We start from the raw sequence: 24767 nt of genomic DNA, 5'->3' as shown, positions 1-24767 counted from the left end.
TGTTTATTTATGGAAGGTTATTTATGTAAGGCCTGGCAGTCCCTGGCCAAAGACCGCCCTCAGTTGAGGAAGTGCATCCGGGAGGGCGCTGAGCACCTCAAGTTTCATCGCCGAGAGCATGCAGAAATTAAGCGCAGGCTGCGGAAAGAGCGTGCGGCAAACCTGTCCCACCCACCCTTTCCCTCAATGACTAACTGTCCCACCTGTGACAGGGACTGTGGTTCTCGTATTAGGCTGTTCAACCACCTAAGAGTGGAAGCAAGTCTTCCTCTATTCCGAGGGACTGCCTATGATGATGAGTTATGTAAATGAGAAACAGAAATGGTCACACGATCAAGCCCTGAGGCACCACATCCTGATACAACTCCACTAATAACTCATTTCTGTCTACCCTACAGGCAGTCTCTTACCCATTCCTCCATTCCTAGGTTTTACCCTGAATCCTGACAGCTTTGAGTTTGGCAGATGGACTGTCATAAGCATTTTCAAAGTCTGTGTACACTGCATCCTAAGGCTTCCACATGCCACTTAGGATGTTAATTTCTCAAAGTTGCCTAGAAAATTGGTCAGACATGATCTTGCCCTTCTCAATCCATGTTGGCTACTCTTAACCGGTCATTATTATATAGATGCTCAACTTCACTCGTGATAATCTTGATGATTTTACACTGAATGAAGGTGAAACGGATGGGTCTGTAGCTGTCTTGTGTCTGTTTTAGGCCCCTTTTAAAAAGCGACACCGCATTTGCCTGTTGTACTGTTGCCTCACCAGTGTTAAATGGCTCCTTCATAATGGCTATCAGTGCCTCACAAATGCCCTACCGAATCTCTTTAGCCTTCTGGGATAAATACCCTATAACCTTGATTGATTTGAGTCTTTTTAGCCTGTCGAGGACTTCCATCTCATTTACAGTGATCACTTTGGTTAACTGTGTTTGTGGAGAGCTTGTTACTCTCTATTTCCTCTAAGTAGTCACAACGGAAGACAACAGAGGACAGATATTTAAAAAAAATGTCTTCATATAAACCAAGTGCTCTCATTTCAGTGTCACTTTAGCTTTCACCCGCAACACCTGGCATATACTCACTGCTGTGTCAGAGGATTGAATATTTCTGCATTCTGTGGGTGGCAATTCTCATGAGTACAGTCTGCCGGGGGTGGTGGGGGGAAGGAAGAGAGAGAGAGAGAGAGAGAGAGAGAGAGAGAGAGAGAGAGAGAGAGAGAGAGAGAGAGAGAGAGAGAGAGAGAGAGAGAGAGGCAAATGTCAGCATGAACTGGGGATAATAGGTGGAGAAAAATGAGTACCAGATTAGGGGGCTGGGAAGGGGAGGAAGGAAGGGAGAGACACAGCCCAAATTGAGGGAAGACAAAGAGAACCGTGACATCAAGTGTTGGGGAAAAGGAGTGTCAGAATGAACTGGATGCTTACTCAACATTTGCGGGGCAGTATCCACTTTGTCTGTGTTTGGAGATGAAAATCAGTGCTGCCTCAGCACCAGTCCTGGCTTTTACCTCCTGTCACTGCTCCAAGGGGTTGAATATTCCCAAATGCTGTGAGCTGCAATTCTCACCAGATCAGGAACTCTGGTCCATAGTGTGAAGCTGCGTTGAACGGCTGAGACGGCAGCAGGAGGAGGAGGTAGGAGCCAAGAACGGAGCTGTGGGGGAAGGTAGAAAGAGTGCCAGCATAAACTTCGAGTAGAAGAATGGCAGTGTGAAATGAGAGGAAGGAAAAGAGAGAACGCGAATAAAGTTGCCAACTTGAATTGAGGAACATGAGAGACACGGAGGTAGAGGGCAAGAAGAACTGGGGTAGAGTGAGGAACATTACAACTTGAACTACGGGGAAGGGAATGAGTGTTAGCTTGAACTGTGAGGAGAGAGGGAGAAGAGTGTCAGCTTCGGGGGGGGTGGGGGGGGGGCAGAAAGAAACAGGAATCCAGTGCGAGTTGTGATTGTGTTGAGGGAGTAAGAGTACAAGCCCAAAAGGGGAGAAGAAGTTAGAAGTTGACAAGTTTCAAACAAGAGGTGTAAACAATGCCTGCATGAATAAAGAGACAAGTGAGAAAGGAGGACAAGAATTCCAGTGTGAACTAAGGGGAAAGGGAGAAGGAAAAAAGGAAATGAAAGAAATAAAATGCTATTACTGTAGTGCCTCAGAAACATCACAAAGTGCTTCACATACAATGAATTACTTTGAAGTGCAATCACTGGTGTTTTGCAGGCAAATCTAGCAGCCATTTTAAACACAACAAAGTTTGATGAACAGCAACAGAAAGAATGAGTAGCAGATTTTTAAAAATTATGTCAGTTGAGGGATGAAAGTTGGCCACGACACCATAAGAGCTCTTGTTCTTCTTTCAACAGTATCTTACGATCTTTAAGGATTATCCGAATCACTGGAGCAGATCGACAGGGCCTTGGATTTTACGTCTCATCTGACAGATAGCACTCCCTCAGTAACACACTGAAACGTCAGTTTAGATTATGTGGTCAAGTCTTGCATTGGGGCTAGAACTTACAAACATCAGAGGCAAGAGTGCCACAACTGAGCCAGGCTAATACTCAAGAGGGAGAAGAGCATGAACTGGGTATTGAGAACAACAACTTGTATTTATATAGTATCTTTAGCGTAGTAAAACAACTGAAAGGTGGTTCACAGGAGCAATATTGGACAAAACAATATCGAGGGGCTAAATGGCTTACTCCTGTTCCTATTTAATGTTGTGTATCTGTAAAGCATGCACTCCCATGTTCCGCCACCAGAGAGTGCATCCCCTGAAGTCCCAAGTGATCCCAGCATTCCTTGGGAGCACTGTATATAAGCCGGCCCCGAAGGCCTGTTCCTCACTCTGGTGTGTCTTATTAAAGACTGAGGTCACTGTTACTTTAACCTCCCTGTGTGCAGCCTCATCTGTGTTAGGAACACAATAACTGGCGACGAGAATACGAATCCAACGCAAAGATGCAGCAAACTGTGGGCATCGTGGAGATGTTCTCGGAGGGTGAGGACTGGGAAGCCTATGTCGAACGGCTAGACCAGTACTTTGTAGCCAACGAGCTGGACGGAGAAGGAAGCGCTGCAAAAAGGAGAGCGGTCCTCCTCACGGTCTGTGGGGCACCGACCTACAGCCTCATGAAGGATCTTCTGGCTCTGGTGAAACCCACAGATAAGTCGTATGAGGAGCTGTGTACACTGGTTCGGGAGCATCTTGACCCGAGGGAGAGCGTGCTGATGGCGAGGTATCGGTTCTACACGTGCCAGCGATCTGAAGGTCAGGAAGTGGCGAGCTACATCGCCGAGCTAAGGTGACTTGCAGGACAATGTGAGTTTGATGGCTACCTGGAGCAAATGCTCAGAGACTTTTTTGTACTGGGCACTGGCCACGAGACCATCCTACGAAAACTTGTGACTGTAGAGACACCAAACCTCAGTAATGCTATTGCGATAGCACAGGCGTTTATGTCCACCAGTGACAACACCAAACAAATCTCTCAGCACACAAGTGCAAGCAATGTTCATAAATTAACTGGAACTGTGTTTGCGAGCAGAAATGTACAGGGCAGAACCCACGCGTCTGAAACTGCCAGCAGGCCTCAGTTGATCCAGATGACTCAGAGTCCCCAACAAAGGATGAATGCAAGGCAATTCACACCTTGTTGGCGTTGTGGAGGCTTCCATTCAGCTTATTCATGCCGCTTCAAAGGGTATGTTTGCAAGAGCTGTGGAACAATGGGGCACCTCCAACGAGCTGCAAGCTCTGCAAAACCTGCTAACCACCACGTGGCAGAGAAACATCGGTCCATGGCGGATCAAACCAATTTCGAGCCTCAGAGAGAGGAGGCAGATGCTGAAGTACACGGGGTGCACTCATTTTCGACGAAATGTCTAACTATAATGCTAAACGTAAAATTGAATGGCTTACCCGTAGCCATGGAACTGGACACTGGCGCTAGCCAATCCATCATGAGTAAAAAGATGTTTGAGAGACTGTGGTGCAACAAGGCATTCAGACAAGCTCTGAGCCCTATCCACACGAAACTGAGAATGTACACCAAAGAGCTTATCACTGTCCTGGGCAGCGCCATGGTCAAGGTCACCTACGAGGGCACGGTGCACGAACTGCCACTCTGGATTGTGCCAGGCAATGGCCCCACACTGCTTGGACAGAGCTGGCTGGGCAAAATCCGCTGGAACTGGGATGACATCCGAGTGCTATCACATGTCGATGAGGCCTCATGTACCCAGGTTCTGAACAAATTTCCTTCCCTTTTTGAGCCAGGCATTGGAAACTTTTCCGGGGCAAAGGTGCGGATCCACTTGGTCCCAGAGGCACGACCTATTCATCACATGATGAGGGAGAGAGTGGAAATCGAGCTGGACAGGCTGCAACGCGAGGGCATCATCTCCCCAGTGCAATTCAGCGAGTGGGCCAGCCCGATTGTTCCAGTGCTCAAAAGTGATGGCACGGTCAGGATTTGCAGCGATTATAAAGTAACTATTAATTGTTTCTCACTACAGGACCAATACCCGCTGCCTAAGGCAGACGACCTATTTGCGACGCTGGCAGGAGGAAAGACGTTCACCAAGCTCGACCCGACTTCGGCCTACATGAACGCAGGAGCTGGAGGAGTCTTCGAAGGGCCTCACTTGCATCAACACGCACAAGGGACTGTTCATCTACAACAGATGCCCGTTTGGAATTCGGTCGGCTGCAGCGATCTTCCAGAGAAACAGGGAGAGCCTACTCAAGTCGGTATCACACACGGTGGTCTTTCAGGATGACATATTGGTCACGGGTCGGGACACCGCCGGGCACCTACAAAACCTGGAGGAGGTCCTCCAGCGACTGGATCGCGTAGGGCTGCGGCTGAAGAGGTCGAAATACGTCTTCATGGCAACAGAAGTGGAGTTTTTGGGGAGAAAGATCGCGGCGGACGGCATTCGGCCCACAGACGCCAAGACAGAGGCTGTCAGGAATGCGCCCAGGCCACAGAACGTCATGGAGCTGCGGTCGTTCCTGCGACTCCTCAACTATTTTGGTAACTTCCTACCGGGGTTAAGCACCCGAGCTGTCCATTCAGGCACACTGCCTGTTGTGGGGTAACCACGTAGTGCTACCAAAAAAGGGCAGGGAGACGTTTATCTCGGATCTCCACAGCATGCACCCGGGTATAGTAATGATGAAAGCAATAGCCAGATCCCACGTGTGGTGGCCCGGTATCGACTCTGACTTAGAGTCCTGTGTACGGCAATGCAGCGTATGTGCTCAGTTGAGCAACGCGCCCAAAAAGGCACCACCATGTTTCTGGTCCTGGCCCTCCAGACCATGGTCGAGGATCCATGTCGACTATGCGGGCCCGTTTCTCGGTAAAATGTTCCTGGTGGTGGTGGATGCTATTTCAAAATGGATTGAATGTGAAATAATGTCGGGAAGCACCGCCACCGCCACCATTGAAAGCCTGAGGGCCATGTTTGCCACCCATGGCCTGCCTGACATACTGGTCAGTGACAACGGGCCATGTTTCACCAGTGCCGAATTTAAAGAATTTATGACCCGCAATGGGATCAAACATGTCACCTCGGCCTCGTTTAAACCAGTCTCCAATGGGCAGGCAGAGCGGGCAGTACAAACAATCAAACAGAGCCTTAAACGAGTCACAGAAAGTTCACTCCAAACCCGTCTGTCCCGAGTACTGCTCAGCTACCACACGAGACCCCACTCGCTCACAGGGGTGCCCCAGGCTGAGCTACTCATGAAAAGGACACTTAAAACCAGACTCTCGCTGGTTCACCCCAATCTGCATGATCAGGTAGAGAGCAGGTGACAGCAACAAAATGTAAACGATGGTCGCGCCACTGTGTCACGGGAAATGGATCTGAATGACCCTGTGTATGTGCTAAACTATGGACACGGTCCCAAGTGGATCGCGGGCACGGTGATAGCTAAAGAAGGGAATAGGGTGTTTGTAGTCAAACTAGACAATGGACAAATTTGCAGAAAGCACCTGGACCAAACGAGGCTGCGGTTCACAGACTGCCCTGAACAACCCACAACAGACACCATCTTTTTCAAGCCCACAACACACACCCAAAGAATCAATGATACCAGGCCGGACCAGGAAATCGAACACATCACGCCCAACAGCCCAGCAAGGCCAGGCTCACTCAGCAGCCCTGCAGGGCCAACAACATGCCAGCCCAGCGACGGCACAGCCAACACACCAGAACAGACATTTGTACCGAGGCGGTCCACCAGGGAAAGAAAGGCTCCCGACCGCCTCACCTTGTAAATAGTTTTCACTTTGACTTTGGGGGGTGGGGAGTGATGTTGTGTATCTGTAAAGCATGCACTCCCATGTTCCGCCACCAGGGAGCTCATCCCCTCAAGTCCCAAGGGATCCCAGCATCCCTTGGGAGCACTGGATATAAGCCGGCCCCGAAGGCCTGTTCCTCACTCTGGAGTGTCTTATTAAAGAATGAGCTCACTGTTACTTTAACCTCCCTGTGTGCAGCCTCATCTGTATTAGGAACACAATATTTAATTAGATACTGAGCCACATAAGGAGATATTAGGACTGGTGACCAAAACCACTGTCAAAGAGGTAGGTTTTAAGGAGATTCTTAAAGGAGGAGAAAGGTGCAGAGGTTTAGGGAGGGAATTCCAGAGTTTAGGGCTAAGACAGTTGAGGCACAGCAGTCAACGGTGGGACGACAGAAATTAGGGATGCACAAGAGGCCAGAAATGAAGAAAGGCAGTGTTCACGGTGGGTTGTATATATGAACATAATAATTAGGAACAGGAGTAGGTCATCTAGCCCCTCGAGCCTGCTCCGCCATTCAAAAAGATCAAGGCTGAAATGGCCGTGGACTCAGCTCCACTTACCCGACCGCTCCCCAAAACCCTTAATTTCCTTATGGGTTAAAAATCTATCTATCTGTGACTTGAATACATTCAATGAGCTAGCTTCAACTGCTTCCTTGGGCAGAGAATTCCACAGATTCACAACCCTCTAGGAGAAGAAATTCCTTCTCAACTCGGTTTTAAATTGGCTCCCCTGTATTTTGAGGCTGTGCCTCCTAGTTCTAGTCTCCCCGACCAGTGGAAACAATCTCTCTGCCTCTATCTTGTCTATCCCTTTCATTATTTTAAATGTTTCTATAAGATCACCCCTCATCCTTCTGAACTCCAACGAGTAAAGACCCAGTCTACTCAATCTATCATCATAAGGTAACCCCCTCATCTCTGGAATCAGCCTAGTGAATCTTCTCTGTACCCCCTCCAAGGCTAATATATCCTTCCTTAAGTAAGGTGACCAAAACTGCACGCAGTACTCCAGGTGCGGCCTCACCAATACCCTGTACAGTTGCAGCAGGACCTCCCTGCTTTTATACTCCAAACCTCTCGCAATGAAGGCCAACATTCCATTCGCCTTCCTGATTACCTGCTGCACCTACAAACTAACTTTTTGGGATTCATGCACAAGGACCCCCAGGTCCCTCTGCACCGCAGCATGTTGTAATTTCTCCCCATTCAAATAATATTCTCTTTTACTGTTTTTTTTTTCCCCCAAGGTGGATGACCTCACATTTTCCGACATTGTATTCCATTGTAAACCTTAGCCCATTCGCTTAACCTATCCAAATCTCTTTGCAGCCTCTCTGTGTCCTCTACACAACCCGCTTTCCCACTAATCTTTGTGTCATCTGCACATTTTGTTACACTACACTCTGTTCCCTCTTCCAGGTCATCTATGTATATTGTAAACAGTTGTGGTCCCAGCACCGATCCCTGTGGCACATCACTAACCACCGATTTCCAACCTGAAAAGGACCCATTTATCGCGACTTTCTGCTTTCTGTTAGCCAGCCAATTCTCTATCCATGCTAATACATTTCCTCTGACTCCGCGTACCTTTATCTTCTGCAGTAATCTTTTGTGTGGCACCTTATCGAATGCCTTTTGGAAATCTAAATACACCACATCCATCGGTACACCACTATCCACCATGCTCGTTATATCCTCAAAGAATGCCAGTAAATTAGTTAAACATGATTTCCCCTTCATGAATCCATGTTGCGTCTGCTTGATGGCACTATTCCTATCTAGATGTCCTGCTATTTCTTAGCTCCCCATAACCCCTTATCGTTTAAGAAACTGTCTATTTTTGTCTCAAATTTATTCAATTTCCCGGCTTCCACAGCTCTCTGAAGCAGCGAATTCCACAGATTTACAACCCTCCGAGAGAAGAAGTTTCTCTTCATCTCTGTTTTAAATGGCCGGCCCCTTATTCTAAGATCATGCCCTCTAGTTCTAGTTTCCCCATCAGTGGAAACATCCTCTGCATCCACCTTGTCAAGCCCCCTCATAATCTTATAAATTTCGATAAGATCATCTCATTCTTCTGAACTCCAATGAGTAAAGGCCCAACCTATTCAACCTTTCCTCATAAGTGAACCCCCTCATCCCCGGAATCAACCTAGTAAACCTTCTCTGAACTGCCTCCAAAGCAAGTCTATCCTTTCGTAAATATGGAAACCAAAACTGCACGCAGTATTCCAGGTGTGGCCTCACCAAAACCTTGTATAGCTATAGCAAGACTTCCATGCTTTTATACTCCATCCCCGTACGGCTGGAGGAGGTTCCAGAGATAAGGAAGGTAAGGCCATGGAGGAATTTGAACGCAGGTTTGAGAATTTCAAATTCGAGAAATTGAGGTTGGAGAAGAAGACTGCCTTGATGTCACGGTGACAACCATATAAATAATTTTTAAACAATTTGTTTCAGATGCTAGTTCTCGTCTCCCTCATCAGTGGAAACATTCTCTCTGCATCCACTTTGTCAAGCCCCCTCATAATCTTATATGTTTCGATAAGATCATCTCTCATTCTTTTGAACTCCAATGAATAAAGGCCCAACCTATTCAACCTTTTCTCATAAGCCAACTCCCTCATCCCTGGAATCATCCAGGTTGGCATGTATGATTTTTACAGGCTCTTGTTCTTTTGAACTCCAATGAGTAAAGGCCCAACCTATTCAACCTTTTCTCATAAGCCAACTCCCTCATCCCTGGAATCATCCAGGTTGGCATGTATGATTTTTACAGGCTCTTGGAGCAATACAGAGCAGCCTCTGAATGATGTTATGCTACATCTAAAGAATAAAAGTAGCCGCCTGCTCCAGATATCACCGTCAAAATGTAAAAGCATGAACATTTATCATTTTCAGAAATGTAGTCTCACTCACTGTGATCGATGAAGAATGATCTTCCATCTAAATGGATTCTCTCCTCCCAGCCAGGCTGTTTAAAAATGAAGGAAAACAGAAACACATTTTTTCTAAATAATGGAATACTGAAAAAAGCACACATTTCACTTCAAAAAGGCAGAAGATGAGAGAAAATATTTTGGGTTTAATGGTCCCTACAAGTCCCTGGATGTTTCTGCTCATCTACTGATGCTCACTTCCTCACTCAAATCAACTTATTGGGAAGGAGGTGGGGTAAGGTGTGGAAAGTAAAGCCTTTATTAAAGATAAACAAATTCCAATGAAGGGTTGCTGCAAGAACATGGGAGAAAAATAAACAAAACACTTTAAATAATGGTCGGGGAATATTAAACAGTCTGACAGATACTGAAAAACAGGCGAGTGTTGGACTTGTTTCTAAATTGCTTACCGTCATACGTATGGTCACATCTTTGCTACAAGCTGGTGTTTGTTGTAAAAAGATGCCCACATGTATGACCGTATTCTCACACTGCTGGCACCCACTCTGATCTCTGCTCTGGAATAACAGAGCTGCACTCACTGGTATCTGACCAATAGTTAGATTTTAAAACTAGTAGAGGCGTGGCTCTCAACATTACAGTAGAAGTGCTTCAGCTTGTCTTCATACTGGGCACAGTTTGCATTGGTGTGAAGGAGAATTATTTTGCATTGACACACACTATGCCATTTAACTGCCTCGAAGTCTGCATCTTATGGTTTTTATGTTGGATTAGCATTAAGAAAGTGTGAATTGCAATTTAGTAGCAGGACATTGAATTGAAACCATCATGAGTTAGCTATCTATGTGTTGTTTTTATAAAAATATCTAATTTGTTCCACTTACAGGGAGAGGTCCAAGATCATTTGGATCCAAAGATGCTTTTGCTCTTAAATGAACTGGATATTTCAGCCGTGGATCCTCCTGTAAAATACAACTCTTTGAGAATTACGGTAGTAATGGTCTCATGGAAAAAAAAACTGGGGAAGTAAATTTCTCCCTGAGAAAATGATGCTGACAGTACTAATTGTAGAAACCATTCCTAAGGAAAAATAAAGCCATCCAAATGTGATGCAAAGAAAGTTATGTAGAAAAATTGTAAATATTACTGCACATTGACAACTGACAGTTGCATCACTTTTGGACTTTTAATAATGCGTGTTAAAATTTACAATAAAGTCACTTCCAAAAAACTGTGGCTCAATCACCAAGAACTTATTTTGGCCAATGATATAATTCGTTCACTTGGTTTCGCAGACCAATTCTAAAATGCCTCAAAAGCTCATTTTGTGGAAAGCAGAAAGAGAAACCGGCTACAGAGTAAAGAAACACTGCAGGCTATGTTCAAACATTAAAAACAAGTCTTGTGCTTTCCTGATAGATCATTTGGTAAAATCCTGGATTATTGTTGGACTGAGCTGTGCAAACTGAAAAGGTCCCTGGGTCTGTGCTGAGTTAGCCAATTCCAATATGAATGGCAGATTGATTTCAGTGCCCGAAGTGAAGGGGGGGGATAACAAATTAGCAGAATTTCAATAATGATCCAGTGATCTCTCTCCTCCTGACCCACCCATACTGGAAAATACATGTATGTACATCAGGTGAGGATAGAAGCAGGCTCAGCTGTGATACGAATGATTGTCTATCCAGTTTTACACAAGAGGAATAGCCAATTGGATCACCCATTGACCCATGCAACAGTCGTCACTACCTCTAGGACAAGAGAAAATAGGAATTTTTTAAAAAAAGGAACAAGCCTCTGGGATTTCATTTCTTTACATGGAAAATAAAGCAGACCATCTGCAAGTGATGTTTACCTTTAAGTTCAGGTAAGGTGCTCCCACAATGCTGTTGGGTAGGGAGCTCCAGTATTTTGACCCAGTAATAATAAAGGAACAGTGATATATGTCCAAGCTAGGATGGTGTGACTTAGGAGGGGAACTTGGAAGTGATGGTGTTCCCATGCACCTGCTGCCCTTGTCCTTTCAGTTGGTGAAGGTGAAAGGTTTGGAAAATACTGTATTTTAATATATTGCTTGGTAAAGTGATGGCAATTTCCAAAGAACATAAGGAAGTACAAGATTGGAAAAAATGCAGTCCATCTGAGTGGTCCCAAAAACTAATATTTCTCATCACGTATTCACCATCCACCTCCCTGTACATATACAAAATAAACAATCTCAGGTTCTTCAATCTCTACTCATAGCTCAGATACTTTCAGTTATGTATCAGTTTGGTTGTCTATTTTATGCAATGCTTCAAATGCATACATCAATATACATGGTATCAACTTCATTCCCTTTATCAACTCAATTGGACATGTCTGTAAAAATGCTAAAATTTGTCAAATACAACTTGCCTTGAACAAATCCCTGCTGGCTGTTCTTGATCAACCCAGACATTTCTAAATGTTTACTAATTTTATCTCTATTCATGGATTCTAAGAGTTTGCCCACAAGTGATGTTGGACGAACTGGTCTACAGTTAGATAACTTATCTTGCTCTCCCTGTATGAACAGAGATGCTATATTGGCTACCCTCCAGCTCCATGAAAGAATGAGCATATTTAAGGAGGATTGAACAATTGCAACCAAGAGCCCCTGCCATCTCCTTTCTTGCTTCCTTCAACAGCCCAGTGTGCATGCTATCACAGCCTTATCCATCTTAGGCTCTGCCAATTAGTCCTGGAAGCAATTCCTTCTCTAGCTATCTGTAACAATTATTCGACATGATCCCAGAGTGCACCTACATTCTCACCTCCACTGGTTACATTCTCTCCCATAAATATACACCGATTCCCTCTCAGCATCTAGGTGTTTCATTATCCCATTTTTCACAATGCCTTCTAATACTTTAATCGCAATGGCCATGACCTTAACTGGCCTGGAGTTTGATGGGCTATCCCTATGTCCCTTTTAAAACATTGGTATTATGTGTTACTTTCCAATCTATCGCTGGTAAATTGAGGTCACCCATGACAACTGAATCTGCTGTTGTATTTGCTTCTCTTATTTACCTACAATTTCTTGGTCCAAATGCTCCTTTGATTCGGGAGTTAATTTCATTCCCCATCTATCTATCATTCTTATTCACAGAGTTTCCACCTGAATGTAAGCACTATCAGGATACTGTCGTGTGCAGAAATGTGTCAACACACATTTTCAAAATAAATCTAGTGTCCAGAAATCATAATATAATTAGTATAATGTTGAAAAATTGTATACAGTATTTTATAAAACCACACAAGTAACAAGTTATCACTAATCTGAAGCCAGATAAAGCTCCAGCAGCCACATCTTCATAAGATAGAGAATATAATCATTTCCAGTTTTAATAGATTTAATTTTAATAGGCAGTAATTTTCATAAGAAAGTTAACATTTGAGAACAGGAACTTCGCTGCCCAGTTCAGTGAAGAGGATATTGAGGTGATAAAGCTAGTGGTTACAGCTGTTCGGCATCTTTAAAAAAAAAAAGAGTTCCAATATTCAGAAGGAAATTACACTTCAACTTTTATGAAAATAATGAGGTTTTTGTAAGTTGAGGTAGCAACCTCACCTATGAATGGCAAGACAAAAGGAGAGATTTTGTAGCAAGTCTCACTGTCAGTACAATATTAGAATGTTTAGTAGTATTCATGCAAACTCTGCTTAAGAATATTTTAAAAACTGATCCATTTTTAGTTTCTAATAAGAATGAATGCTTTGTTTTTCTCTGCAATGGCAGAGACACTTTTACAGGAACCAGTCCAGAGATTAAAGTTAGCAAGCCGCACCAAACATTTTTTAAATATTTACCAAACTTTGCAGATTACTGCTCAATGTATAGTTTCTAGCTAACAATTCAAATCGTTTTGACATTCTAATTCCAAAGAGACACTCTCCACTAGCACAGCCACTTCATCACATGGCTCTTGTAATAGATCCAAGTAATGTTAGCATTCTTGGCTCTCAAAACCCCAAACTCCATGCTGTAACGCAAGTATATTAACTGTTGCACTATAACAGAGAGGAGAGGAAAAATACTTTTGGGTAGAGTTTAGGACTTACCCATGTTGTTGTTCTACTATTGTGATCGATGAAGAAAGGCCGGCCATTTGGAGCTATGCGCATTTCCCAGCCAGGAGGTAGGAAACTCTGCACAACCTTATGCTGTGCCTTTGGTGAATTATAAGGCGAAAGCTGTGGAGACTGAGGAGTAGAGAAAGTGTCCTTTACAGCTCTGCGCAGAGGGGGATCTTTAGCACCCTGAAAAAATATAAACAATCATATATCTAAACTAAACCGGGGTTTGGTCAACTCAATTTAAATAATTTTTGCCATTTTTCTTAAAAACTAATGTAACTCCTATATAAAATATCAGGAATTAATATCCCACTTCAGATAAATCATTTGACAACTGCTTTTATCATTGATTTGGTGCAAATAAATGTGATAAAACCTAACTTGCAAAGGTCCAGTTAAGCTATTAACTTTGTGGATACCCTGAATGCAACAGTCTATATGATACCTGTAACTCAATTTTGCGATGTCTTTAGCCAGACTGTACCAAGCCAATTATAGTCAACCAATATAATAATAATTCAACCAAGGAAGAGTGCAAATAGGAAAGTTCAAAGTCTTTGCATATTTAAGCTGAAAGCATCACCTACCTTTGGACTGGTTGCTTTCATTCTTTATATACAATGGATCCTGCAAATAGCTTAACAATAGACAAAGCATCTTCCTGCTGGAAATTAGTGAGCAAGTATTTGCTGCAGAAGTTTTATACTTCGAATTTAGGTGAAGTATGGGATCTTTCTACAATGAACAAACGTGCTGCGCATAGACCATCTATATGTGGATTTTTGCCATGTATGAGGTGTAATAAGCAAATGAAGCAATTGGTCAAAATTAAGAATTATGGTTCAAGCATTCAGTTACAAATAAGCAGCAAAGGCGGGAGTAAAGTATGTGGACAGTGAAGAGCAGATCATAGATGATATGCTGATCGGGTTAGACAAAGTGGAGTGGGAACAAGTTCATGTGGGAGCATAAACACCAGCATAGACCAGTTGGGGCGAAGAGCTGGTTTCTGTAAATTCTATGCAAAAATCAAAGGTGGGTAACCTTGTTCTCTCCCTCATTCATTTATCCACTCATACATCTTCAGGAGTATACCACAGGTGATTTGACACCCAAAGCACCAAAGCCTCCTCATACCTACCAATACAAGTGTTAGCCCACAATTTGGAAAAGGAGTTTCAAGTCACAGGACAGCCCAGTGACTACGCTCAATTATACACAATACAGAATCCATATTGACAGGTGTTCTTGTGAGGTCAATCTCAAACAGTGACTTGTCAAAATCATGAACTTTGTTAAAAACCACAAACTTCATCCATCACTCATAACCTTCCTATACTTCGGTCTGTATTTGCTGTCATATTTCTCAATATGGCTGCTTTGAATTTCTGATACCCTTCAGGTATTTTCAGGGGAATGAAAACACATCTCTGAATAACTACAAAACCAACTTCTTTTAGCTAACAATCTAGCAAAAAAAAAAAAATCAGACTGGTTTCAAATCCGAAGGTCTGAGCACTGGTTGTGATAAAAGCAGCTGGTGCAAAGACTCCAACAAAAAAGTCAAGTTTTTTTAGCTACACTGGTAAATTGCTGTACAATTCCCATTTTAATGTAATTTACAGTAATTATTCACCTTGCATGTTTAAATAAGACTTTTATGCAGAACCTCACCCCCCAAACAAATAATGGTGCATTCCCCCCAAACAAATAATGGTGCATTACCCCCAAACTTTGGCAGATGGAGTATAATGTTGGAAAGTGTGAGTTCATGCACTTCGGCAGAAAAAAAAATCAAAAAGCAAGTTATTATTTAAATGGAGAAAGGTTACAAAATGCTGCAGTACAGCGGGACCTGGAGGTACTTGTGCATGAAACACAAAAGGATAGTATGCAGGTACAACAAGTGATCAGGAAGGCCAATGGAATCTTGGCCTTTGTTGCAAAGGGGATGGAGTATAAAAGCAGGGAAGTCTTGCTACAGTTATACAGGGTATTGGTGAGGCCACACCTGGAATACTGCGTGCTGTTTTGGTTTCCATATTTACGAAAGGATATACTTGCTTTGGAGGCAGTTCAGAGAAGGTTCACCAGGTTGATTTCAGGGATGAGGAGGTTGACTTATGAGGAAAGGTTGAATAGTTTGGGTCTCTACTCATTGGAATTCAAAAGAATGAGAGGTGATCGTATCGAAACATATAAGTTTATGAGGGGACTTGACAGGGTGGATGCAGAGAGGATATTTCCACTGATGGGGAGACGAGGACTAGAGGGCATGATCTTAGAAAAAAGGGGCCGCCCACTTAAAACAGAGATGAGAAGAGGGTTGTAAATCTGTGGAATTCGCTGCCTCAGAGCTGTGGAAGCTGGGGCATTGAATAAATTTAAGACAGAGATAGACAGTTGCTTAAATGATAAGGGGATAAGGGGTTATGGGGAGCGGGCAGGGAATTGGAGCTGAATCCATGCTCTTATTGAATGGCGGAGTAGGCGCGAGGAGCCAGATGGTCGACTCATACTCCTATTTCTTATGTTCTTATGTATGTTAAACTCGCCACTGTGCACAAGAACAATGGCTGTAAATAAATACTGGGCTCATACAGAGGTCATTAAGAGACTGCTGCTTTGAAGTAACCATTAGCTAAGTTCATATGTCAATTAGGGGACGACAGATATCCTAACTCGAAGTATTTCTTGTTTGTCAAAGTTCCTTCATACATTTTTTGAAGCAAAATCAAAAAGGATAAATGTGACAGAGAAGTGTGACCAATAACAAAATGTGTATCAGGCATACTATTTTAGAAATGACAATATTATTTCCCATTTTGTTACTCAAGAGTGTTTTATTTATCCTGACAATAAGTATTAGAACTCTCCCTACTACCATTACACCTCATTCTGTATACTGCATCATACTATACATTAACTTCGTCTGCCTCCTGCCAGCCACCCATACTGTCCTCTCTTCTTTATCCTTCCCATTATCCATCCTACGGCCTGCCCTTCTCTGTGTCTATGATCCCGCCTTGTGCCTCACACTTCTTTCTCCATCACAAATTTGTAGCTTTAGAAAAGTAAATGGTTATTCCTTGAGCAATGAGGTGGAAAATAAACTTCTAGCTTTTCAAGCACTTGGACCGTACTTGTACTAAATGCTTCAATAGTTTGTCCTGGTTTTGCGGCACAGTATAGGAAAGACAGGATGAATCAAATGAGAGCACCAACAGCCAACAGGGGAGGAAAGTGGGTTGGAGCGCCCTTACTTTTAGTTCCTAGCCCTATACATTCCTTTGAGCAATAAGCCCCTCCTCTCATACTTATGCCGACATACTCCCACGGCCTCATTTTCACACTCCTTAATAAGAAATATATTTAAGTCCAATACCAGGTTTGTGGAAAAGCTTACCTTCAAGTAAAAGCTTTAACGAAATGTATTACAAGACATAAAAGATGATTCATGTGATAACTTGAATCATGTTATCGTGTTTGTTTGCTTTTAAAAAAAATTGTTCAAAACTTTATGTTGAACATTAGGAATTGTAATTATGGAAAATTATTTTTTCATAAAGCATTTTGGATGATTTGATATTAAAAAAATATTGGTGGGTTCTTCTGACTGGTCTTTTGGGATTGGCTTTTTCATTAGTCCATAATTATGTCTCATTTTCTGCATTCCTCGCTTTTGATGTACATGTCACCTTCCTCTTCAGTTCTGATTTCCTGGTGTGTTACTTTGAGCCAATCAATAAAATGTATCCACAGAGTGATGACTGCAAAAATGTTAATGCCAAAAAATATGACTGAAAAATTGTGGCAACATTAAGTAAATGCACCTGTACAGGAAGTGTGCCTGATAGGTAACGTTTTTAATATACCAATCTATATTCCAGGGTGTGCTCATGGTGAATCAGAGGATAGTCTGCTAAGTTCTCCTCAGTGATCCTGCACACAGTTCCCACTCCTCCACCCAAAGGGAAATTTCATTATGCCATCTGCACTCATGTGAAAGCCAAGTTAAAATAACTTCAATAATAACACAAAATGCTGGGAATACTCAGCAGGCCAGGCAGCATAAAGAACAGGAGAAAGAAACAGAGTTAACGTTTCAGATCAATGACCTTTTTTCATCAGAACTGGAAAAAGTTAGAGGTGTGACAGATTTTAAGCAAGTGCAGGGGCAGGGAAAGTGGGGAGGGGAGAAAAGAACAAAAAGGAAGGTCTGTGATAGGATGGAGGGCACGAGTGATTAAATGACAAAAGGGGTGATTATACAAAGCAAAATGAGATGATAATGGGACAAGTAAAGAAACAAAAGATGGGTCTTGGAGATGTAAATGTGAATAGCAGAATCATCAACAGCTGTCATCTGAAATAAATAGGATTGAAAAGTCATCAACCTGAAACATTAATTCTGTTTTGCTCTCCAAAGATGCTGCCTAACCTGCTAAGTACTCCCAGCAATTTATTTTTTAAATTTCAGATTTCCGGCATCTGCAGTATTTTGCTTTTGCTTTCAAAATAACTTGAAGCCTATTTAAAATCTTTGAGGTGAAAACTGTCTTTTGGCTTGTTAAATCACGGAGTTAATATTATATATTTGGAAATTGTTTGTAATGACACCATGCTGCTCATCACACAGGTAGAATAGAAACCAAGAAGTTCCAATTTTACTAAACTATGGCATCTACAGTGCTGTACAGTATGCACCTGTGAGTATGCTCACAGGTTTGTAGAGCTGTTGCATTGTGAGTGACTTAGCCTGTCACGTGATATTCACAAGACTCAATAAAACCCCAGTCAGTTGGGTCTAGGTCATCCACGATGAGGAATGCAGTTGTGAGCCTCGTGCATGAACTGGTAATGTGTAGTGTGATTGTCAAACCTTTGTAATAAACCAACTGTGTTGCTATGAATTCTTAACCATGAAACAAATACATTACAAGTACAAAGAGTAGATTTTATGAATTTGTGCCTCCTTTCCTCATCTCACTTTCCTCGCACTACAAAATTTGTCCCTTCATGCAATACCACTTGAGATGCGGAAGTGAGGTCCTGATCTAATTTTCTAGTGCACTGAAGCCAAGCTATGAGACCATGGTAGGTAGCATTACACCACTTGAGATTTGTTCTGTATATACTGTAACTTTAACCGAATATGACGTCATGTTTTAAAAGTACCCAGGCAAGCAGTTGGGCCTCTTGGGAAATATTTAGACTTCGCATTAAATCTTTTAATGTTAGAAGAATTTAGGTCCTGCCCATTTGCCACAAGATTAAAAATGAGATGGCTGGGGAAAACAGAATGACACATTCGCAAGCTATAGTAGGTATGGTGTAAAATGAAGCATAGCTGGTTGTGTGTCTGTCTTCCTTTTTAAATTGCTTTCAGGACATGGGCAATGTTTTCAAGAGCGTATTTGTTGCCCATTCATAGCTGCTCTGAGAAAGTGGTGGCGGGCTTTCTTGAACCACTGCAGTCCTTGCAGTGATGGTGTTCCTACAATCGTGTGAGGATGACAATTCCAGGATATTGACCCAGCAATGATAAAAGAATAATGATGTGCCCAAGTCAGGATGATGTGTGACTTAGAGGCAATGATGTTCCCACGAGGTAAGGACCATAGGGGAGGGAGCAGCTGCAATGAGGTGCTTTGTAGACTGTAGGTACTGCAGTCACAGTGCATCCGTGATGGAGTCGGTAGATACAGAGTCTCGTGGCAGGCATAATGAGCAAGTAACTACTCTGATCTCTATGGTGTTGAACTTCCTGAGTGGTGTTGTGGCTGCGCCCAGCCAGATGAGTGTTAAGAATCCCATCACAGTCCTGACCTGAGCCTTGGACACAGTGGAAAAAAGCAGGCCAGCCACTCATCGAAGAGTACCCAGTCTACGTACTGCTCTTGTAGACATGGTGTTGATATGACTGGTACAGTTTAGCTTCTTGTCAATGGTCGCACTCAAGAGTTGAAGGGGGCTCAGCGATAGTGGTATCAATTCAAGGTCAAGGAGAGATGGCTGGGCTTTTTCTTTTTCAAGATGGTCATTACTTAGCACTTACGTGGCAGAATAGTCACCTGTACGTGTCAGGCCAAGCCTGGACATTATGCCAGTCCTGCTGTAGGCTGGCACTGGTTACTTTATTATTAAGAGTTGTGAATGCCCAGTTTTGGGCTGTCTGAAGTCTGTCCCACATAGCACAGTGGGAGTGCCACATTACACAATGCAGGATTGAAGGTGAGACATTAGGGGAGAAATTTGCATCGCTTGCATCTCCCATTGGCACTAACGGGGTGTAAATGAATTCTCGCCTGGGGCCGTGGCTCCTGCCAGTAACGCCCCAGGCCGCTGCGCCGGCGATGAAGTCATCGTCGTGCTTGGCGACCCATTTTTGCCCCGGAGCGGAAATTCAGTAGTGCTCTGTGAAGCTGCGCCAGGTGATGTCTGCGCCAGCTTCATGGGTTGCGAACCAGGCTGCACTCCGCTCACTCGGCAAAAATTAAAGGGGAGGTGCATAGCGCCATTTTTTCTCAATGGCTGACTTACCGGTCGCGGCCTTGCATTGACAAATTAACGGAAGGGGAAGGGACCTTGCTGGAATATTCCCGTGCTTAGCAACCCAGTCCCACCCCAAGAGGAAATGGCATACAGGTGTAGCAGGCGGTGAAGAAGGCAAATGGTATGTTGGCCTTCATAGCTACGGGATTTGAGTATAGGAGTAGGGAGGTCTTACTGCAGTTGTACAGGGCCTTGGTGAGGCCTCACCTGGAATATTGTGTTCAATTTTGGTCTCCTAATCTGAGGAAGAATGTTCTCGCTATTGAGGGAGTGCAGCGAAGGTTCACCAGACTGATTCCCGGGATGGCCGGACTGAAATATGAGGAGAGACTGGATCAACTGGGCCTTTATACATTGGAGTTTAGAAGGATGAGAGGGGGGATCTCATAGAAACATACAAGATTCTGACGGGACGGGACAGGTTAGATGCGGGTAGATTGTTCCTGATGTTGGGGAAGTCTAGAACCAGGGGACACAGTCTTAGGATAAGAGGTAGGCAATTTAGGACTGAGATGAGGAGAAACTTCTTCACTCAGGGAGTTGTTAACCTGTGGAATTCCCTGCCGCAGAGAGTTGGTGATGCCAGTTCATTGGATATAGTCAAGAGCGAGTTAGATATGGCCCTTAAGGCTAAAGGGATCAAGGGGTATGGAGAGAAAACAGGAAAGGGGTACTGAGGGAATGATCAGCCATGATCTTATCGAATGGTGGTGCAGGCTCGAAGGGCCGAATGGCCTACTCCTGTACCTATTTTCTATGTTTCTATGGAGTACCTGACATTGTGCTCCACTTTCTCTCAGGGGCAGTAACCTCAATTCTATGATGATCATGGTTTGTATTAACATGAGCAGGTTTAAAACATTGCATTATAAGAAGAAAATTTATATAAATGCAAATCTATCATTAATAAAGGTGACGGGTAAACCTATTCCACCTATGTATTGTCAATGCTTACGGGAAAATAGACAAATTTATAATTAGTGGTTAATAGATTCTAAGTACTGCATTATGCATAAACCAATGCCTCATTATAAAATAGTCATTCGTTAATCTGTCAGTCTTTAACTCAAGTAACGGTCTCACAGGATTTTCAGTTCATCACTGCTGACCTGCTTACAACATAGACATAAAACAAATAGTTTCAATTTCTATTTAAGCAGACATCAGTTTTCAAGATAAAGCAGTAACTGTCTTGACTGTGAGAACATGCACTGTTAAAAATGACATTTGACACCTGAAATCCAAAAGCAAAATTACAATAAATACCTAATTATATATGATCATACAATTTCTATTTAAACATGAGAATACCGGTACGATCATAGTTTTAGTAACTAGACACTGGTTGATTACTATATTGAATATAAGTACAGTTCACTGGGAATACTCATTATAAGTTATTTTTTTAAATACAGAACACAAAAACTTTCAATATGACAGACAGTACATGCAAGAGCTGTTTTACAAAGGAAGGAACATAATCATTATTATAGGTAAAGAATAGTAAGTGGATTAGCTGGGATAAACAGCTGAATGAAAGGTTGCACTGGCTGAAGAAAATAGGTAGTGGCAGAAGAAAGGAAAGAATGAAATGTTAAGGTGATTGAGAGTCTTGTAGGGAGTGGAAGACGCTCAACTCTCACCTCCATCGGGGTTGATAAGGTTACTGTGGGTGAGCTGAGACTGCGAGGCCGCCTTATCTGAGGCTCGCTTAAAAGGCTGTTGCTGGCTGTTGGACCTGGTGCACCATCGTCTGCATGCTAGTAGTATATGAAGAAGAATAAGTTAGTAGTTGGCTCAGGAAGACCTGCTTTGATGTTTAGGTCATAGCAGTATTATAAATGCTACTGATTTGATTTACAAGTTAAAGCTTGAAAATTCCATACAATCCAGATTTCTGATTTAATGGAACAAAATATTTCCTTCTGATAATTTTCTGACTAACATTCTAAGATTTTAAAAAAGCCAAAAATTCAGATTTCAGTTGTTTTAGTGATTTGATTTCGTACATGTTGCCAGTATTAAATTTATTGTATTTTTTTTCTTTGTAAAAAAAAAAATCATTCATGAACATGGGCATTGCAAGCAAGGCTGGCATTTAATGCCCACCTCTAGCTGCCCTTGGTACTGCTGCGGTCTTTGTGGCGAAGGTGCTCCCACAATGCTGTTTGGTAGGGAGTTCCAGGATTTTGACCCAGACAAATGATGCTGAATAGGCTGCAGTATAAATTTTTGTAGGGTAAATTTGACTCCTTAAATGAATATTGAGGATCATTTTATCACACTGGAGATAGGGAGGAAAATTATTTTTGTATTGAAGTAATTACACTTTTATGCTGATTTTGATTAAAAACAATAATGGATAGCTAGAAAACAATATTAATTTGGTGAGTCTCAAGATTCATTTTTGCACATAATTCTCTATAGCAAATTATGGGCATTGAGTACTTCTACAAGATTCAGGGAATTATTTCCACAGGAGTGCATTAACATTTTACTCCTTAACTTGCTGCCACCCAACAAATGGAAAATTACGAGAGAGGTCCACTCGGCAGTACAATGACCATCTGAAGGTTCCATTCCAATTGGCTTTTCAGATTTATTAGTGTTTTTACTTTTGTTTCTCACTATAATTGTTAACAAGTAAACTGTAGATGGGTTATCCCTCAATGAGCATCAGTTGCATATTATATAACATGCACAATACAACTAATGGTTTAAACCAACAAAAACAACCAGAAATATACAAACAATACCAAGTTATCTTCTTGGAAGGTTTTATATGTCACATTTGTAACTGAATTTAAACAAACAGTCAAAACATCTTACTCAACCATACAGTTCTCAGTTTTCCACTTGAAATGTAGTTATCGTCATGGTGCAAAGCAGTGGCTTTATACACACTGTTCTGCGGTGCCAATATGCTCATAGGTGACATCATTCAGATTACTATGCATACAGGACAACTATTTTTACACATACTGTTTTTGGCATGATTTATAAAACTGTACATTAGAAAGTTAAATTCCACACAGAAAGCAGCACAAGTCCGACTGAACCAACACAGAAGATCTGGAAAAAAAAATTAAAAGGCCTATTATCTCAATGTTGTCTTGTTCTGTGGAGTGGTAGGACAGTCTTCATACCTGTACAATTGGGCGAGTCCAAGTAGTAGTTCTGCTGTTATGGTTTACATAATAGGAACGTCCCTTTGCATCTTTCCGCTCTTCCCATCCTGGTGGCAAGCCAGGTGTTGTGAGCATGTAGGCTGCAGATGACTGCTTGTGCAAGATGATTAAATTTAAGTTAGCTTTCCAGTCAATATATAAATTTAAAGTGTATGCTAAACTATTAGAGCTGAATGAACAGTGAATTGATAGCATTTTAAATAACCTAAAACCAAAGTACACACGCATCTCTTTACAAAGCCCAAGAAAAACTAATGTTTGATATAGATGATGGTGTGAAAGATTAGTCACCAGGCTGTCAAGCCCTTCTCTTCACTATAACCTCTTATTTTCATCCACCTTTCTGATTTTTTGGGTTTGTCCTATCTTGTTTTTGTAGTCCTATGCAAGTGAGTACAACTTCTTGAATGCGGCAGTTTTGATGAAAGGTCATATTTGATACTTCAACATCTTTCAATAACTTTCAAACAGGAAATTAATAAATATTAGAATTTTTTTTTTTTAATTTAAAGGTTAGTAACATAGTACAAGTGAATGGGACTAAATGGATAGCTCTTTCAGAGGGTCAGCACAGGCATGATGGCCCAAAAAGGTCTCATTTGGTGCAGTAAAATTCTATGTGCACAATCAGCATTTAGACTTTTATTTCAGATTTCCAGCTTTTGCAGTTTTTCCTTAATCATAGTCTGAAATAACAGTTTTAAGTTGACGTAAAGGTGCGTCTGTGTAGCCCAGAACAAAATTGACAATTACTGCCTTTTTAAAGTGACTTCTAAAGGTTCTCATTCATTTCAAATGAACTTTTGGATGCATCTCTGCTGATTTAAAACCCAGCATAGCAAAATACACTAGCCAATCTGTCAATTTTAATTGAAAAATTTACTTCTGTACAATTGTGATGGCCATTTGAGATCTGCTCATGTAATGCTCCAAATTCACATTGCTGGATAGATTTACCATAGTTGCCAATATTAATGGGAAAAATTGATTCTTTACATTTCACAGCTAATTAATTGCTGTTTGGGGTGTGATCACTGTTGTTACATAGGCAAACACAGCAGCCTATTTATTTGCACAGCAAAATCCGACAAATAGCAAATGAGATGAATAACCAGTTAATCTATTTAAATGGTGTGGGTTAAGGGAGAAAATGTTGGTCACAACACCAGAACTGCCAGTTCTTCTTTGAATACTGCCATGGGATCTTTCACATCTACCTCAACAGGCAGGTGGAGCCTCAGTTTCATCATAGAATTATACGCCACAGAATGAGGCCATTCAGCCCATCGTGTCTATCCCGGCTCTTTGAGGGAGCTATCCAATTAATCCCACTCCCCTGCTTTCCTCCTTTTCAAATATATATCTAATTCCCTTTTGAAAGTTACTATTGAATCTGCTTCCACCACCTTTTCAGGTAGTGCACTCCAGATCATAACAACTCGCTATATAAAAACATTTCTGCTAATTTCCCCCCATGGATTTTTTTGACTATTACCTTAAATCCATGTCCTCTGGTTACCAACAATAGAAACCGTTTCTGCCCATCCACTCTACCTAAACCCCACATAATTTTGAACACCTCTATCAAATCTTCCCTTAACCTGGTCTAGAAATGTAATTTTGTGTTTCAAAATGTTTGAATGAATTATGAAACATAGTTGGAGGATCAAGACCTCCACTGTACTGAAAACTA

The 24767-nt window shown here is 42.2% G+C and overlaps 1 protein-coding gene across 12 annotated transcripts in view; it reads right to left on the bottom strand.

Moving 5' to 3' along the window:
- The window catches only part of nedd4l (NEDD4 like E3 ubiquitin protein ligase), a 614975-nt gene that overhangs the window by 67659 nt on the left and 522549 nt on the right, over positions 1-24767 (bottom strand). For 9 of the 12 annotated variants that reach the window (XR_011588609.1, XR_011588608.1, XM_070867774.1 and 6 more), the window contains 5 exons: positions 23033-23164; positions 21530-21646; positions 13317-13514; positions 10115-10192; positions 9250-9304 (listed from right to left, as the gene is read on the bottom strand). Coding sequence is in view for 10 of the 12 variants with exons in the window: in XM_070867774.1 (XP_070723875.1) it covers positions 9250-9304; positions 10115-10192; positions 13317-13514; positions 21530-21646; positions 23033-23164 (580 nt within the window). In the remaining 2 variants the exon portion in view is untranslated. The remainder of the gene's footprint in view (positions 1-9249; positions 9305-10114; positions 10193-13316; positions 13515-21529; positions 21647-23032; positions 23165-24767) is intronic. The other 3 variants (XM_070867746.1, XM_070867756.1, XM_070867765.1) reach the window with 3 other exon arrangements.

This window comes from Pristiophorus japonicus, chromosome 2 (genome assembly GCF_044704955.1).
Source record: "Pristiophorus japonicus isolate sPriJap1 chromosome 2, sPriJap1.hap1, whole genome shotgun sequence".
Classification (NCBI taxonomy): domain Eukaryota; kingdom Metazoa; phylum Chordata; class Chondrichthyes; family Pristiophoridae; genus Pristiophorus; species Pristiophorus japonicus.
This window is presented reverse-complemented; position numbering and strand designations above follow the sequence as displayed.